At 32.2% G+C, this 17,441-nt stretch overlaps 1 protein-coding gene across 1 annotated transcript in view; it reads left to right on the top strand.

Moving 5' to 3' along the window:
• The window catches only part of LOC143265438 (uncharacterized), a 52,507-nt gene extending 37,859 nt beyond the window's left edge, over nt 1-14,648 (top strand). Inside the window, exon 2 of the mRNA XM_076537571.1 lies at nt 5,224-14,648. Coding sequence (XP_076393686.1) covers nt 5,268-5,948 — 681 coding nt within the window. The 5' untranslated portion in view covers nt 5,224-5,267 and the 3' untranslated portion in view covers nt 5,949-14,648. The remainder of the gene's footprint in view (nt 1-5,223) is intronic.
• Nucleotides 14,649-17,441: the final 2,793 nt, after the last annotated feature.

Below are 17,441 nucleotides of genomic sequence, written 5' to 3'. Positions count from 1 at the left end.
CAGGATATCTATTAAAATTCCTGGAGGCGCTAACTAACGACATTCCCGATTATTTTATTCGATATTTTATTTCACTTGAATCGACGGTACTGTGTTTGATACGGAAACTCGCTCGTAAATTCCTGCCGAACAAATTTCCAGCATGCGTCGCGGCTATCTTAGGTTCAGTGATTCTCAGCTACTAATTTATTAAAGCATTTTTTAATTCCGAAACAACCACACCTTTGATTTCCCTGATAACATATATACGCCGTAAAAAGCTATTTTACAAAAATTGTATAATATCTATGTACCTTTAGTTTCGTTATGAACGTCCAAAAAGATATACTACCCTCTACAAATAAAATTTACGTGCGCTAAAACAAAACCATAATATAGGTACCGAAAAAATAATTATCCGAAGTAGTTTAACATGTATCATTTTTCTAAATATATAATTTAATTCGGACACAAATATTATATTTAGCACTTCGATGCGGCATAACGGGTTTGAGAACCGCCGGGACTTGGGAGCGGCCGGCAATCAGAATCTCGTATGTAGTCACACATGTAAACAAAAACACACATTTAGGTGGTGGTGCCGAAGTACTACTATCTCAATCCGTACGCAAATGAGCTTCCCTGCCCTCTAAGGAGACGAAGCAAGAGCGATGCGCGTGTAAAGTGCCTCCGCGTGGACACATGTGAATACGCACGTTTGGTGGATGTAAATTAAACACGCATGTACCAATACGTGTATCACGAAGTTGATCGTTCACATATGTACACGCGTGGATGAGTAAAAGGTTGAGGAGCGCAGAAGGGGAGGGCAAATCAAAGCCATTCAAAGAAATAACCAGTGCTCATTAAGAGTAATAAAACCCTCTGCTCTCTCAGCCGGGATTGTTTCAAGGGTGTCGCACAGGACAGCTGCGATCTACTGCGTGTTACTTAACGATCTTCTTTATTATATTATTTGATTCGGGGTAGCGTCGGGCTCCGCTGCTGACCTTGGTGGTAAAAAAGAAGCCTGATGTTCTAACATCCCTACAAACGTATGAATGTCAGACGAACCTTACACGATTCAAAATCCTTTTTTTATAAGGTTTACTTTAACAAATAAATTTCAACCATAGTAATCAGTTTGAAGTACAACTGTTACAGAAAATTGTTGTTAACATTTTTAGTGCCAGGAATGGTAAAAAAACCCTTTGGGTTCACAATATCACTTTCTATAAACTGAGTCTATTAATGTTCTGATTTTGCTGTCAATTTTTAAGTACTTTTAATGAACTTACGAGTAAACCTGCTTTCGCTAATACGAGTAACAGCTTCTTGTAAAAATTTGCACAAATATAAATGATATGATATAAATGTCAATTTGTAGGAATAAAAATAATAGAATAGCATTTCTTCAGGTGTAATTTATTAACTAATAATTGATAATCGTTTTTGAATTTTTCTGATTTGTAATAGGATTTCATTTTATCTAACTATTTGACAAACTACGAATTAAATGATATACTTGCAGATTTATTGTGGAGGACAGGAAGGCCTGTCATTCAACTAATTTATCTATAATATTTCTGTCTTTTTCATTGTACGAGATTTATAAGTTTCCATATGATTCCATATAAATTTTCATAGTTACAACAATTCATATTTTCAAATTCTCAAATTCCCAAATTCTCAAATTCTCAAATTCTATAATTTTCAAATTTTTGAAATGAGTTTAGGAATTTTTAAATCAGCAAACTTTTGAACGCTATAAAAGTGAATTTTGTCAATTCCAAAGATTTTTTTACTCCTAAAGTTCCGTTCCTGGCAATATAACTAGAAACCATTATATTCATCAAAAGTTGCTTATCTGCTATACAATAGATACTTACACTACATAATCCCATTTAACTATTAATTTGACAGAAATTAACATGTTTTCTTTTTTATCGAACTTATCGACAAACCTTACAGAATTTTAATTGATACAATGAGAACGTTTATACAACATTACATAACATATGCAATATTTCTTTGCAAACAATGTTATTGTTCTTGTCTACATTGATATAAAAATAACTTCGAAATATTAATAAACACTGCACACTTTTGAATTGAAATTAATTGCGGGTATATGATATTTTACCCTAAAATTAACTCAACAGCGCACGTTATCCTCTAATTAGACTAATTATCCTGTTTCTTTGTTTCACGGAATTAATAAGGTATTGTAGTATTGGCGTCAATTAGACTAATGAAGATGTAATAATATACTGTGATCCTATAATTTTAGCATATTACATATGTTTCTGTATTATCATTCACGTTGATTTATGCAAAATATCTTATCTGTACATATTCATCTTATTAATATTTATAGGAAAAACACAACAGTATGAATATGAATTATTACCCACACGAATCATTTCTGTATGCTCCGTTGAAAAATATTTGTCATTATTAAAGACTTCGGTATTAAAATAAAACATTCTACCCAAAAAGGAAGAAAGAAAGAAAGTAGACAGAAAGAAGAATTTGAAATTCGTATAATGCTATTTGCTATTGATTTGGGATATAGTTTTTCATGTTGATATCTGAAAAGAAAGCATAAATAGTGTTTATTATACTTAAGATAAAGTGAGGTAAGTTCGTATACGAGGCAAGTGCGTATACACGCAATTTTTATTACAATATGAGCGAAATTTCTCCATTTAGTATGTTTGTTTCCTTGTTTTGTTTCACTATATCCCTTTTATATTTCAGCTAAGAGTACTTGTTTGCAGTATAGAGTACTTGCATTATGCAGTAAAAAGCATTTTATAGCAGATTTGTTAATAATTCTGCTCTTGCCCCATTGCACATGAAATAAAGTTTCAAAGTATTTAACTTCAAGTTACGCTCTTACCCCATTTTCGGAGAAAGTGCAGAGTAGTTGAGATTTTAAACAATTTCCTATCAAAATCACAATGTACAAGGAAAATTAAGGTCCTAGCTAATATTAATTAAATAATAGTAATTGTGCAAAGCGTTCGATATCGACAGCGTTAAGTATTTACATAGCAGACTGAAAATACTTACGTTTAAATACTAACTTTACAAAAACCAGTCTGCATTTACTCCACTTCACCTTATTTATAATCATATTATAGAAACTTAGAAACTATTCAAAGTAAAAAGTATCATTCCTAATGAATTTATCTGGTATATTTACCGGATCCTAATTCATATCAAAAAATTAAAAAATTTAATTTATAACTTGAATATTTTGCATTTTAATAAAATATGTATATTACTCGTATGATATTATATGCATTTAATATTAAATTGAATTTACCAATTGATTTATAAACATGATTTGTTAACTATAATATGGTATACTATTAGTTAAATGATCGATTTACACATTTCTTATTTTAAATTACAAAATTTGTTAAGACGCTTTTCTTGAAATCTACTTTAATTTTTATGGATGTATGTATAATGAGTATATTCAGTTATGTTTCATCGTTCGTTTGCTTAATTCTCTATTTTATTTTTACTTGTAAAATATATTGTACGCATGAATAGTTAGTCTGAACTTAATAATCTAAATTCAGTTTACTTTTTAAGCCGACAAAAATTTGGAGAGCGGAAAAGAGGCTTTCCTGCACATTATTTAGAGAACGTGCATATCAAAGTGTATTTACTCTATTTTTGATCATCTTCTCATTAGTATGAATCTTATCGTCCTTTGTTTAACAAAATGTATTGTGAAGAATGCAAATATGTAACGATACGAATTATTGAAATAATTAACAGCATCTAATATTTAATCGTCAAATATTTTATATAAATTTCACTTTTATAAACTTATTTATATCGTGTGCCTCGACAAGATGAATATCGAAGAGTCCACTTCTACTTCTCAATTATACCCGATATAATAATTTTAAATATTTCATAGAATTCCAAATTTATTAATAGTAGTATAATCTCATGGCATCATATTTGAAATTCAGTGATCTATGTTACTCTCTACTTCCAATATTGCATGGTACTCTCCCTAAATATTTCATGCAAGAATACTTTCCATCGGATTGAAATTTAAGAATACGAAAAGTTTTAGGCGAATTTTCGGCCAACTCCATTTTTAATGAACCAAACATTTTAAATCAGTGCAGTTATCCACTTACAGAATTTTGTTTCATTTCTGAAACTTACATTGCCAATGTTAATACAGTCATGATATATCAAGATCTTCAAAGCATAAATAAATCATATAATCTCTACAATCTACAGTCTATGGATTACATGATTTATGTTTGCTTCACAGACTTCAATACATCATAAACTAGCTGTACCGTGACTTCGTCCGCAGACTGTATGATTTACATTATATGCTTTTTAGATGACGACAGCATATGATATAGTTGATAAGAATTTATTGGCTGGTAAGAAGTAAAAGAATTACTTGCAATGTTTCCAGTTTATATATGGGTTTACTGATTTTTTCAGTAATCGCTCCTGAATGTTTTATTTTGTATAAAAGAAAATTATACCGTCTGGAACATATTTGTGGAATTATTAAAAAACTATCTATTTTTTATATACAATTTCAATATATCTCTTTGTGACGTATTACATTCTTTTATTTACAACTTCGTAATAAATTTATGTTTATTGTTTAACTTTATGGAACTCAATTTTATATTATACAATATGTCAGTAACAAATAGTCGAATAAAGAGAGACATTCTATAGGTAGAATGTATAAATATATTCGATAATGTATAAATATGGATGCATAAACATCTACAGACCATTTATTGTATACTATTAAAATTATTCGGATAATCGGATGGTACGACGATTTTATATCTTAAAAAAAATATTAAATATAAAATAATAACAACATATTATAGCACACTAATCAATTTAAATACAAGAGTAGTTTTTATGAATTTCAATAATTTTACTTTTATTAATTCTATGCACGTGTTCGTTCTAACGAGAATGATTTTCTTCCTAACTTAAGTACTCCTCACACAATAACTAACTACCTAGTGCAGCACTCCCTTAAGATTAAATTCCTTGGCAAGAAAACATGATAATCAAATTTTATAACGGTAAAAAGTTATGTTCTTTTATAACAAAGGAAATGATTCACGACGTATTTCTAACTGAGTACAGGTAGCGAATTTGTTGATTTAAGTGAAGAACTTCTAATAAATCGTTTGTTAACAACATCGATTTATCGTTTGTTTTCAGTAGCGGCTTCAGGTTTAAGCGGCAGCACGCACGGGAGTGGTCTGATGTCTTTGCACGTGGAAGGAGGTACGCAAGTCCAAGTGCCGCGCTCTTTGATGCAGGCCTTTTTGCAGCAAGATCCGAATCATCCGGGATTGGAGACGGTACGATTGCCAACGCCTCCGTGCGGTTCCGATGAAAACGGACCGCCGCAACACTGTCGCGAAGTGGAAATCGAATTGTGTCTTGTGTGCCGCCGATGCGGTCGAGCTTATCCGCAAGAATCAACGCTTCTCGCGCACCAAAGATCCTGCTATCTAGGCAATCAACAACGTCGCGGCGCGCTACGTCTTGTTCAATCTCGTTATGCCTGTTCCCTGTGCGATGGAAACAACCCTGCACGAACATACACAACCGTGAGCGAATGGCGGCGTCACGCTGAAACACCGCAACATCGAACTCGTCTCGAAGCCAACCAAGAACGCCAACAGCAACAACAGCAGCAACAGTTTTGCAACATCGGCGGGGAATCTGGTGCGCACTGCGGCGAGGAAGTGCATCCACTCACGGATGAAATGGAGGATGTCGTTAACCAAATCACGTTACTGGCAGCTCGTGCTGCCGCCGAAAGCACGACCGGCCAATCGCAAGGTAACGAGAGAGGGAACCAAGACAACAACAATGGTCCTGATGTAAAGAGACAGAAATTAGTCCAAGAGGTTGCTGCTTTGGCTGGAGCACGTTAAATAACGAGCGATATGCCGCGAAGGTGAATAAGACAGAATTGTGCTCGAAGAACTTTAAAAATGTAACAAACTTTAGGGATACGCGATAGTTGGTGTAGGTATTTAATCACCTTCTAATGCGACTTCTTCGGACCAGAAAAGGAGAGTAAGGAAAAAGAAAAGGGATCGGAAAAGTGTTGGATATATGTTCTTCGAGAGAGGTACTCGATAACGAAAGCAAACAACGTTCCTAACAGACTAGATAAAGGGGAGGAGGTTCTAAATCCAGGCTGGAGTTATTCGTGGGGGACTTTTTCTTCTGCTGCGGGCACCAGGCAATCCAGCACCGATTCCAGGTACTTGCGTGTAGACGATGGACCAATCACGACTAAAAGCGCATATGGATCTCTCTCTTATCTCATTCTATTTTAGTTGTTCACGGCTACCGTCGTGTATTCACCGATTTAACTAATATTTTTGTTACGACGAATATACAAGCGTGCCGGTACGAAGCACGCTCACTAAAGTTCCTTCATTAGAAAGAACGAAGAGGTTCGGAATGATAACGCGTTAGATTAACGAACGAACGAACAAAATGGTCGATACTATTCGCAAAGGCGTAGCTTGGTACCAAGTGGATTTCTTTGCCGAATTACCAATATATCGATACCGTACCTATCCGTGAGCTTATGCCATTCTTACCGTTAGATGAGAAAAGAAGCTCAAAACGCGTAATAGCAAAGCGCTATGGACGGAAAGTGGGAGGAGAAGATTAGTAGTCGACGACGTTGAATACGCGTTGAGGTGGGCTAATTTAAACGTTCCTATGTAAAGTAATAATAAAGATTTAACGAAGAAGAAGAAGAAAATGAAACTAATGGATTACTAAAAGCGAACAGACATTAAAGCGCGACGAAGTAGGATACATGGTGCAACGTTCACGAAGCTAAGTGGAAGCATTTGTTACGGATACGTACGTACTTGTTCATCTAAAAAAATGTTCGCTCTCTATCTTCCTATCTCTTTCTTTCTCTTGTTGCGTGCGTGTGTATGAGTGATACTGGGAAGTGTGTATTAGAAGAATGCAAAAAAACGTGTCGTTACTGACGATGACCACAGAGCGCCTTTGCTAGAAGAAAAAAAACACAGAATCGAAGTCACGTCACTATGTTCCTCTTTTTAATTTGCAAGAAAAAAAGTGAAAGAAACGCGCGAAAAAACGATAAAAGCCTATTACAAGTAAGGAAACCGACCTACGACTTTTGAAAATGGGTGGCAGAACGAGAGAGTTCACGCGTACGCGTTCACATCAACACCCAAATCACTCAACACGTACACACATATACATATGCGCATATATCGATATGTACATATATACAAACATATTATATATATGCATACATACTTTTAAACACATACAGGGCATAAACCCCGCGGCTGGGAGGGGTTTAGGTACGATATATCGTTATTGACGTGTGAATTTTAACATATTCCGTTCTGTTTTGGCCGCGAAAACGACGTAACGACGTAATGAAACGACACTGAACAGCAATTATCGAAAATAACAGCGACGAGAGAGAAAAGATGAACGAGAAGAAATGCGAAGGGGCAAGTTGTCCATCGCGACACAATTCGCATTCATGACAGGCAAGACCCAGCAACATGGTTCCTATACTTAATAAATTATATTTAATAACGCGAAGTAAGAAAAAAAATTATTAATAATAACATTAATGATAATAACACGCATAGTAATAATAATGATAGTAATAAAGTAATTAGATATAGCTATCGATAGCTGTAACTATATTATCGTTAACTAACGATCGACAATTAATCAATCAATCAGATGTAATTACACGATCGAGCGCAATGATAAAATCGAACAGGCGAGAACCTTTTGTTCTTGTTTTCGAAAGTGATAGAATTACGTGATGCGAATGGTTCTTTCGAAAAAGACAAAAAAAGAAACAAGTGCGGTAATTCATGTACGCGCAAAATGATGCTCGTAAACGAGAAGACGAACTGAACTAATATCGCGAAGATGGTGGAAAGTCACATCTCGATCAATAGATACGGGAATTTTGTAAAGGTCTGCTCGAGGACGACAAAACTTCACTATTAGCTCGTAAGTTATCGGTTAATTACATCTAGATGTAGATTTGAGGGAAGGGAAAGACGTGCATCGGTAGATGTACAAATGTACTCATGCGCTCGTGTGTGTATATATACATATACATATATGTATACACACATACATACATGACGAATAAAATGAACAAAAAAAATATATATATATTTAAGTAGATAAATACATACATGCATATTTATATGTATATGTATATGTGAATATATATACATATATATGTGTATATGTATATGATGTAACGTACTAGAATTTTCGCGGGAACTATCCGGGACGGTGACATGTATACACGCGTACGTACGCCGGCGGTGAGATTTTACACGGACACCAACACACAATATACACGCATACCTAAACAAAGAATAGCGTAAAAAACAAGGGAATTATGTGTAAAAGTAAATATTTGAATCATCGTGTACGCGAGACACTAAGAATCATCTACACAATTAACAAAACAGCCAGAAGGTTTGATAAAAGTAAAACCAACAAGGGCTACGAGCAGCAAACAAATTGAGTATACTCAGTCGTAGAAGTTAGATTGAAAGAAAGTGGGGGTCAGGGGGGCATGAGACTAGGGGTAGGTAAAAAACGGGCGCAAATATAAATTAATCATTTACGTCGAACGAGAAACAACGTAGTAACTATTTGTAAGATAACAAAGTAACTTGAGGTTCCTGTCTGTAAAAGATGCTTTTTAAAATATAATGTTAATAATGGCGAGTACTAATATTATATTTGATTATTATTATTATTATTATTGTTGTTCTTATTACTATCATTATCATTATTAATATTATTATTATTATTATTACTATTAGTATTAATATTATCATCACCATCATTATCGCTATCATCGTCATTGTTATTATTATACTTTACAATATTATGTTTACATATACATGTTCGTTATAATGTTATAGTTTTGAGCTGCTGAAGTACACGAATGCATCGGCACGTGTTAATACGTATATTTTACGAACATATTACGTATTAACATTCGATTTCATAATATACAGATCGGAGTTTACAATTCACCACCATTACTCTAACAATCTGTTTCTGAATCGACATCGAATTAAACGTATAAACGATACCTCGCAAAATAGGACAATTGTTGCTATCCGACGATCACAAGTTAAATAAATTATGTAGACTAATTGAATTATAGATAGTAGTGATCCCCCTTATCCTTTTAAAACTGTTAATTATACTTATTCGTCGGAACTGAATTAAAGACGTAATCGAACGATGTTATTAAGTTTAGCACGGTACTTCACTTTTTAACACTTTACTTACCGTTCTGGTAAAATATACAGGATGAACATACATATAGGCTCGTGCAAGTAATAGTGTATTGATTTGTACTAATAATATTTCAAGCTCTCAACCATGATTGAATAATTATGCGCATGAAGACAACGCATAGAACGTGCAAGTGGCGCGCTCTCACCAACACTGATGCATAGCGAGTTTCTCAATTTGAAAATTTGAAATATCTGTACTTTTAACGTCAAAATTTATCAAATGTCCAAATTTCAGAATACCCAAGTTTCCATATTAAAAAATTTTCAAATAATTTAATTGTCCAAGATTCCCAAATTTTGAATACTCTAAATTTCAAAACACTCATATTAAGGTTTATAAATTGTTAAATTTATAAATTCTTTCAAATTCTTAAATTTTTTAATTTCCAAGTCCTTAAATTCGAATCACCTATCGCAAACTTCATTGAACTTAAGGGCATATTTAATCATGTTATTTCTTAAACTTCTAAACTTTTAAACCAGTAAGTTTGCGAATAAAAATTTTTAAATTCTGAATTAGCAAATTTCCAAATTTTCATAATTTAAAATTATCAACTTTCCAAATTCGTAAATTTCTTGTAACCTAAATTTCCGAATTGTCAAATTGTCAAATTTTCAAAAATCATTTTCTGTATTCTCAAATCCCCTAATTCCATTTTCAAATTTCCAATCATCCAAATGTAAGCTTTCAAATCTTCAAATATCTAAATTTCTAAATCTTCAAATTTCCAATTTTTCAATTTCTTAATTTCCCAAATTCTCAAATGCTGTATTTACAAATACTCAAAATCCTGAAATATTAAGTTTTTAAAGCGTGATATTTCTAAACTTTCAAAATTCCATATTTACCAATTTTTAAATTCCCAACTTTCCTTAAAAATTCCAGGAAGCCCAGATTTACAATTCACAATTTTTCAAATCTAAAAATAAATTTGTAATTTAAAAATAAAAATACCAGTAGATGTCTAACCCTTTATTACTGACAAGTTCATTATGCTCATCAGTGCCCCTTACATTATTGATGAATACCTGCTTCGTGCATTACTGTCACAAATAAAAACTCCAGAACTTCTAAAAATAGAAACACGAAGCAGCAATTTGAGGATATTGACAGTCTAAGTAAAATAAGAACTATTAAATATGCGTATTCTAATGATTACACGTATTTTATAGTAATAATGTCAGCATCATTTTCTGAATTGCTATACTTCATTGCAATACAGAATCACAATTCTTGTACACTGTTATTTTTATTACTACATCTATAACATTCTGATGAATAATCAAAAAAGAAATTGTTTGCTTATAATATCAAGATTTATTTTACGGTACTGAATTTGACCAAAAAGTAATTCGAGAACGTTTCAATAATTTTTAGCAAAATGTCATCTATTACAAACTGTTGTTGCTAGATAAAAAGCCATATGCCTAACTACAAACGGATGGTTTTATTTCTGCCAGGAAATTAATATACTGGGGCATATGCGCGTTGTTAAAAAAAGCCGATTATGCTTTCGGTAAGTAAAGTGTTAATCGTAGCGCGTTTTTCATTGCATGTACATTTTAAGAAAAGATATGTATTACGCGCACAAAAAATAAACATCACAGGTATATACGAATATGCGCGCGTATATACGTGAAATATTTAATATTCCTAATCGATTTGCAATAATGTTGCTACAGGAAGATATACGTGAAAAGTTAACATACGCGCAACACCATGTACACGATACATGCATGTAAACCTGTACACATACACATGCACATGATTATATCACGAACTGAATTCCGGGAATAATCTCGAGTCGATATGTACGGTATATCGCATACGCGAGCGATTCTGAAAAACGAGGTAACGTACGTGCGCGTGTACGCAAAACTGGGTCGGTTTTGGCATTTTGAATTTCGAGTACGGGAGATTGCGTGATAGAGTAACCAAACCTCGCTACTAGCTGTTCCTAAAATCAATAATGAATGAGTGATAAGCGTGCGCGAATAATTTAAGGAGTGACTAAGGAGATAAATGCAATGAATATGTGAAACTATTATTGCGTTACGGGACTTGAGCGTCTGGCGCCGACTCGGCGCTATATTTCTCTCGATTTTTTCAAACGTCAATTGCGTTATTAATTTTGCCGAGAACACACCAGAAATTTACGACGACACATCGATGTCTTTTACTTTCCATCGCTAAGTGTCACGCTAATGAACTAAAAGAAGTTTTTGTGTATAAGAAATGAAACGAGAAGGGAAAATGAGGGGATCGAGGAAGCAGATTTTTGCAGGGTGTTATAAGGGAATAAATGATGCTGATAGCGGAAAGAAATTGACGTTGAAAATGTGAACGTTCAAGGGACAATAGGTCCTCACAATAATAGCAAAGTACATCGTGAACTATGAAAGAACGATACTTTTCTGTTCGTTAGATAATAAAAGGAAGTTTTAATTGACATTCAAAGAGAGAAAAAGCGACGAGCGGCCAGGAAGTTTTTCAATTTTCTAATCTCGTTAAGTTTGTACGAAATGTAGTGATCGCAACTATTTATTATTAATCCCATTGTTTTTTTATATTATCATTGCTATTATTGTAATCATCACCATAGTCGTCATCATCATTATTATTATTATTACATTATTAATATTATTATTATCATCACCTTCGTTATAATCGATCATTACCATTCCTAATACATACTGCTATTTTATCATCATCCTAATCATTATTATTGTCATTATCATCGTCATTATTATTATTGTCGATATGGTTCACATTATTGCCATTTGAATTGTAAATTCGTTCCAGATACTTGTCATTAATTATTAATTAATAATGGATACTAATTGATAACGATAGTGAATAATTCTTGTGAGAGATTGCCATGTGTATATCTTATATGTACTCACTAACGGGATCCCGTGATCCATCGGTAGGATTAAAAAGCCGCCGTGACACGTGGTACCCAAAATGCCGGCTCAAGAACTCCGACGATGTTGGTGCCGCATATTGACCCGCATGCAAGAGCAATTGGAGGATCGTCGTGTCGTAGGTACTCGATACATTACGTTTGCATCTCCTCGTGTCTCACGCTTCGCCCTTTTTTGTAAAACGCGGAGGCTCGGGGAGACTTCGACGAGAAACGAAACGATACAGACGGCTCTGATAAATTAATAAACAAAAGGAAAACACCGAACAGAAAAAAAAGAAAGGGCGCGCGACCACGTGTGCCGAACGGCGTATATTGTATTCACCCAGAAAGATGGATAAGAAAGACGTGTCGCGTTTAATTTTTTATTTATTTACGAGCCCATGAATCGCATTTCTCTGCTACTTGATTTCTTCGATACCGATGTTTTTATCAAGTACACACATTAAGTCAGAAAGAACAAAGAAATGAAAAGTAAAATTTGAGGTACACCGCGTACGTGTTTTCTTTACCATCTTGTCCACTTACGCTCGCCCTTGTGTACAAATATATATTTATGGTGCCATATGTATTAGTATGTACGCGTGAACAGGTTTTCGTGTTCACGCTCGCATCTAGATTTTATAATAGAAACAAAAAAAAGAGAAACACAAAAGTCGAAAGAGAGCGAGAGAAACAACGTGGAAACGTGAAGAACCTATCGATACACATACACACATGTAATTGTAACAATACTTACAAAGCATACGTACATACATATACATACACACATGTGCCATGCAAGATGGCTGTACCTGTATACGTATATAAATATACGCAAACACAACAGTGATGCACATATTTACGTGCGCTATTCCTATAAAGAATAATGAAAAAAAAGTGGAAATAGGAATGTAAGAATGGCGAGGGAGCTGCGATTGGGCACCAATATCGTACGGCTAAACGGGTGCGGTGCAATCATGTTCCTATTAGGTTTCATATCTAAGCGAGTAACTAATTATACTATTAAATATAAATGATGAAGAAGGATATAATGATATTATATATATATATTATTGAATATATGTATATGTATATATAAATATATATGTATACATATATACATATATACATACATACATACGATACGATTATATAGATTTAGTCTATGAAATTGAAAAAAATTCCCTTTCCTCCGATTCCTTCCTCAAAGAGATAAAAATGCAACATATTTTCCCATACACATCGATCTTTTGCTCTCGCGTAAATACATTCTGAGAAGCTTGCGCGCTCACGAACAAAAATTCACACGTGAATTGTCTTGATCGGCATATTTTTATGAGCTGAATCTGCGTTGCATCGTGCTTTGTAGCAGCTCGTACAATTTTCAGGATTTCTATTTGATATTCAGGATATCTTCTTTTCACGGGACGTATTAATTGAAAACGAGGCTCAAGCTTCTGGTGTTTTACTAAGCTGTCGATGTTGTAAACCGCCGAAGCATGCGTTAATCTTTCGTTCTTCGTCAAAAAAATCATAACGATTGGAAAAGAGCAAAGCTTAAAAAGTGGGACGACGTGATAAGGCGAAAAGGGGAGAAGAAAAAGTAAGAAATCTAGGAAAAATAAGAAATAAGGGAAAAATGAGACTAAAAAGAGAAAAATGTTAGGTTCCTAATGCATCGTCCAAGGATGATGCCTGTTAATGTTACTGTGTTCACGTTGCTCTAGAGAATTCTGCCAAAAAAAAATAGAAGCTGAAGAACAGAGAGTATAGTTCTCTTTTTTCACTTTAATCTGTTTTACCTGCCGTTTTATTTTTCCAAGGTTTGCGCGGCAATCTATCGACATTTCAATTACGATTCTCCCCTTTGATTGGTGAAATACGCTTCTCGAAGGAGTTCGATGAACGCGTTCGATGCCTTTTTACGTCGGTGAACATTCGTCCTACCTGCGAGTTACTTTAATCCAGTTTCTTCTACTTTTAAGACAACAGTGACTTTGATAAGGAATTTTTACTAAACACGGTATGGAAAATGTTTGAGAACAAATAAAACTTTCCTTCGGTAAGAAAAATAATTTATCACTTATTCTTTGAAGACATATTCTACTTCGTGATTCAATTTCGTTATCATGAACTTTTTTCTGTACAAAAAGTTTGACGATCTTGTGACTGAATCGATCTATACGAAATGTGTCAGAAAAATTGATCTACAATTTTTTAGATCAAAACTTCAATCATTATTTAATTAATCATTAAAGGTATACAATATTAAAATTTAAAAAGAGAACGAAATAGGCACAGTTGTTAAAAAGATCAAATATATTTTCTACATTTTGCATAAGATGTTCAATTTTTAACTTAAAATTTATGTTGATACAAATTATTTTGAATTCAATTCTTTATAGACTTGTTACTATTTTTTTTTAATTAAATGGTTTTCTTAACATTTTTTATTTATTTTTACTGAATACGTTTTTTATTTATTTAATGGAAAAAATCTACTAAGCAATATGTAAAAATTAAAATAAAATTATAACCAATGTTTCTTGTAAATGTTTATCTACATCTGAATATATTTTTAGAAAAATCGTTTAGAATTTTGTTAAAGTTCTTGTAGGAAAATAAACATACTCTAGTAAGTCCTTTCTATATTTCGTAATTGGTTTTGCATTGACTGTTAAATATATATATATATATATATATATATATATATATATATATATATAAATACCTATAAAATTGCGTCATTATTATGCCAATGTTGTTTAATTTTTGAACCATGAAATCTTGCAATTTTTAAAATTCAGTAATAATTTATTTGTTTGTATAGAATGGTGAAACATGAATTAGTCAGATATAGTTATGTCATCAAATGTAAATGTTAACATAAAGATACTTAATGTCGGACACTTTCAGTTAAAAGGTACTAAAGACATAGCAATTAATTCTAAATAATAGACACAACTATTTATAGCGCTTATAGTTATTGCTTAGTAATTATGAATTTCATTTTTATTTTTCATTTTGTACTAAAATCAGATAAAAGTTGTTTACCAAATTTTAAAATGGTTTTGTAAAATTTTTTCAATTTTCCATCTTATTTCTAATTTCTGTTTCTATTGTATACTTCAATTTTTTTGATAAATTTAAACATCGTTTAATACAGTCCTATAAGGTATCAACAAGAGACATTTAACTATATCTCCATTTGATGCGTTCTAAATCCTAGTCAATAAATGATAGGTTATTGGAAAGTTTCGTATCTTCGTTATATTTTTTGAAATTTCTTTTAAAAACGTGTTTCTATTTTCACACGTAATATTCGCTATTAGTTATTTATCATCTTCGAAACGATACATAAATACGTGTGAGCTGCGTCGTCATGATACAGATAAGGTAAGTCAAAATTTTTGTTTATTATAATAAGTAGTAGTAATTTGAAAGGAATTACCAAATAGATTATTAAAATATATTATTCTTATAATTTAAAATATACTTACTTTTTTTTATAAATTCGCTTTGATAAAAATTATTTTTCTCTTGTTAATGAAAATAAGGCAAGTAAAGGAAATATATATTCAAATAAAACGAAAAAATCATTTATCTTTCATTTTTTTTTAACTCACATTTTCTTTGTTTTAAATATATTGGACATTTAAATAAACCAGCTGAAGTATCCACATTTTTCGAATATTAAATGAACTACAGTAATCCATAAACATATTAACACGCTGAAAATTTAATGCAAATAAAGAAAATAATTTTAAATATTATCCATTTACGGATCTTATGTCGAAAACTAAAATTATTAAAAAAAAAAATAATAATAAAAATACACATAAAAATTGTACAATGAAGAAAACTTCATATAAACATTTAAATTTTTATTTTTTTTATTTTTTGTTTTACATGAATGTTTGCAAACCTGCGGCATGCGTATTAATAACAGCTTATATGAAAATGTTGCTCACACGTCCATGATTTACAGGTGGTATATTTTATACGCTTGCGGATTATTATAATATTATTAACGATTGTTACCATATCTATAATTAACATTTCGCTTTATACAAAAACAACTGACCATTGAATACAATTTTTTTTGCCAATTTTCTCCATCTTACAGATATAATAAAATCTCATTAATTAACCACAGACATGTTGCCGATAAAAGATTGTCATTATTCTAAGTATTTATTGGAATAAATAATTAATATTCATTCGTACACAGCGATGTGTATGCCAGCTTATAAAATCCGGTGCTAATGCGTAAACATGTACGAAGTTTATGAAATTTTATGATCATTTTTAAAAGCCTGATAAAAGCTTGCAATAACTAATTTTTTTATAATAATTGCTTTACTTGTCTGCAACTCTAAAAAATGAGATGATATAACCCTCACTTTCTTGAAAATAATAATATCATCAATTTCACTGGTCTTTATTGTTCTGCTTAATAATTTTGTTATCATAGAATATAAGCTATTTATCTGCAAATAAACAATACTCTGAATTACTCTTTTTTATATCTTTCATTCATTTCTTAATAAAGTATTTTTTGGTATGAAAATAATTTGGTATTTGACATTAACAATGAGTACATTACATCAGTTACAATATCATCTACCTTATTATTATTTTCGGCATTTTTATAGTAAATTAAACTTATTGTATCTGTATTGTTAATATTATTATGGACAATGACAATTCTTTAATAAGGTGAAGTGGGGTAAGTTCGTAAAGGGTGCATATACAGGCTATTTTTATTACAATATGAGCGGAATTTCTCCATTTAGTATGTTTGTTTCCTTGTTTTGTTTCACTATATCCCCTTTTCTATTTCAGCTAAGAGTACTTGTTTGTAGTACGGAGTACTTGCATAATGCAGTGAAAAGTATTTTATAGCAGATTTATTAATAACTTTGCTCTTGCCCCATTGCACATGAAATAAAGTTTCAAAGTATTTAACTTCAAGTTACGCTCTTACCCCATTTTCGGGAAAAGTGCAGAGTAGTTGACATTTTAAACAATTTCCTATCAAAATCAAAATGTACAAGGAAAATTAAGGTCCTAGTTAATATTAATTAAATAGTAGTAATTGGGCAAAGCGTTCGATATGGACAGCGTCAAGTATTTACATAGCAGACTGAAAATACGT

The sequence above is a fragment of the Megachile rotundata genome, chromosome 11 (assembly GCF_050947335.1).
Source record: "Megachile rotundata isolate GNS110a chromosome 11, iyMegRotu1, whole genome shotgun sequence".
NCBI classification, from domain to species: Eukaryota; Metazoa; Arthropoda; class Insecta; order Hymenoptera; family Megachilidae; genus Megachile; species Megachile rotundata.
This window is presented reverse-complemented; position numbering and strand designations above follow the sequence as displayed.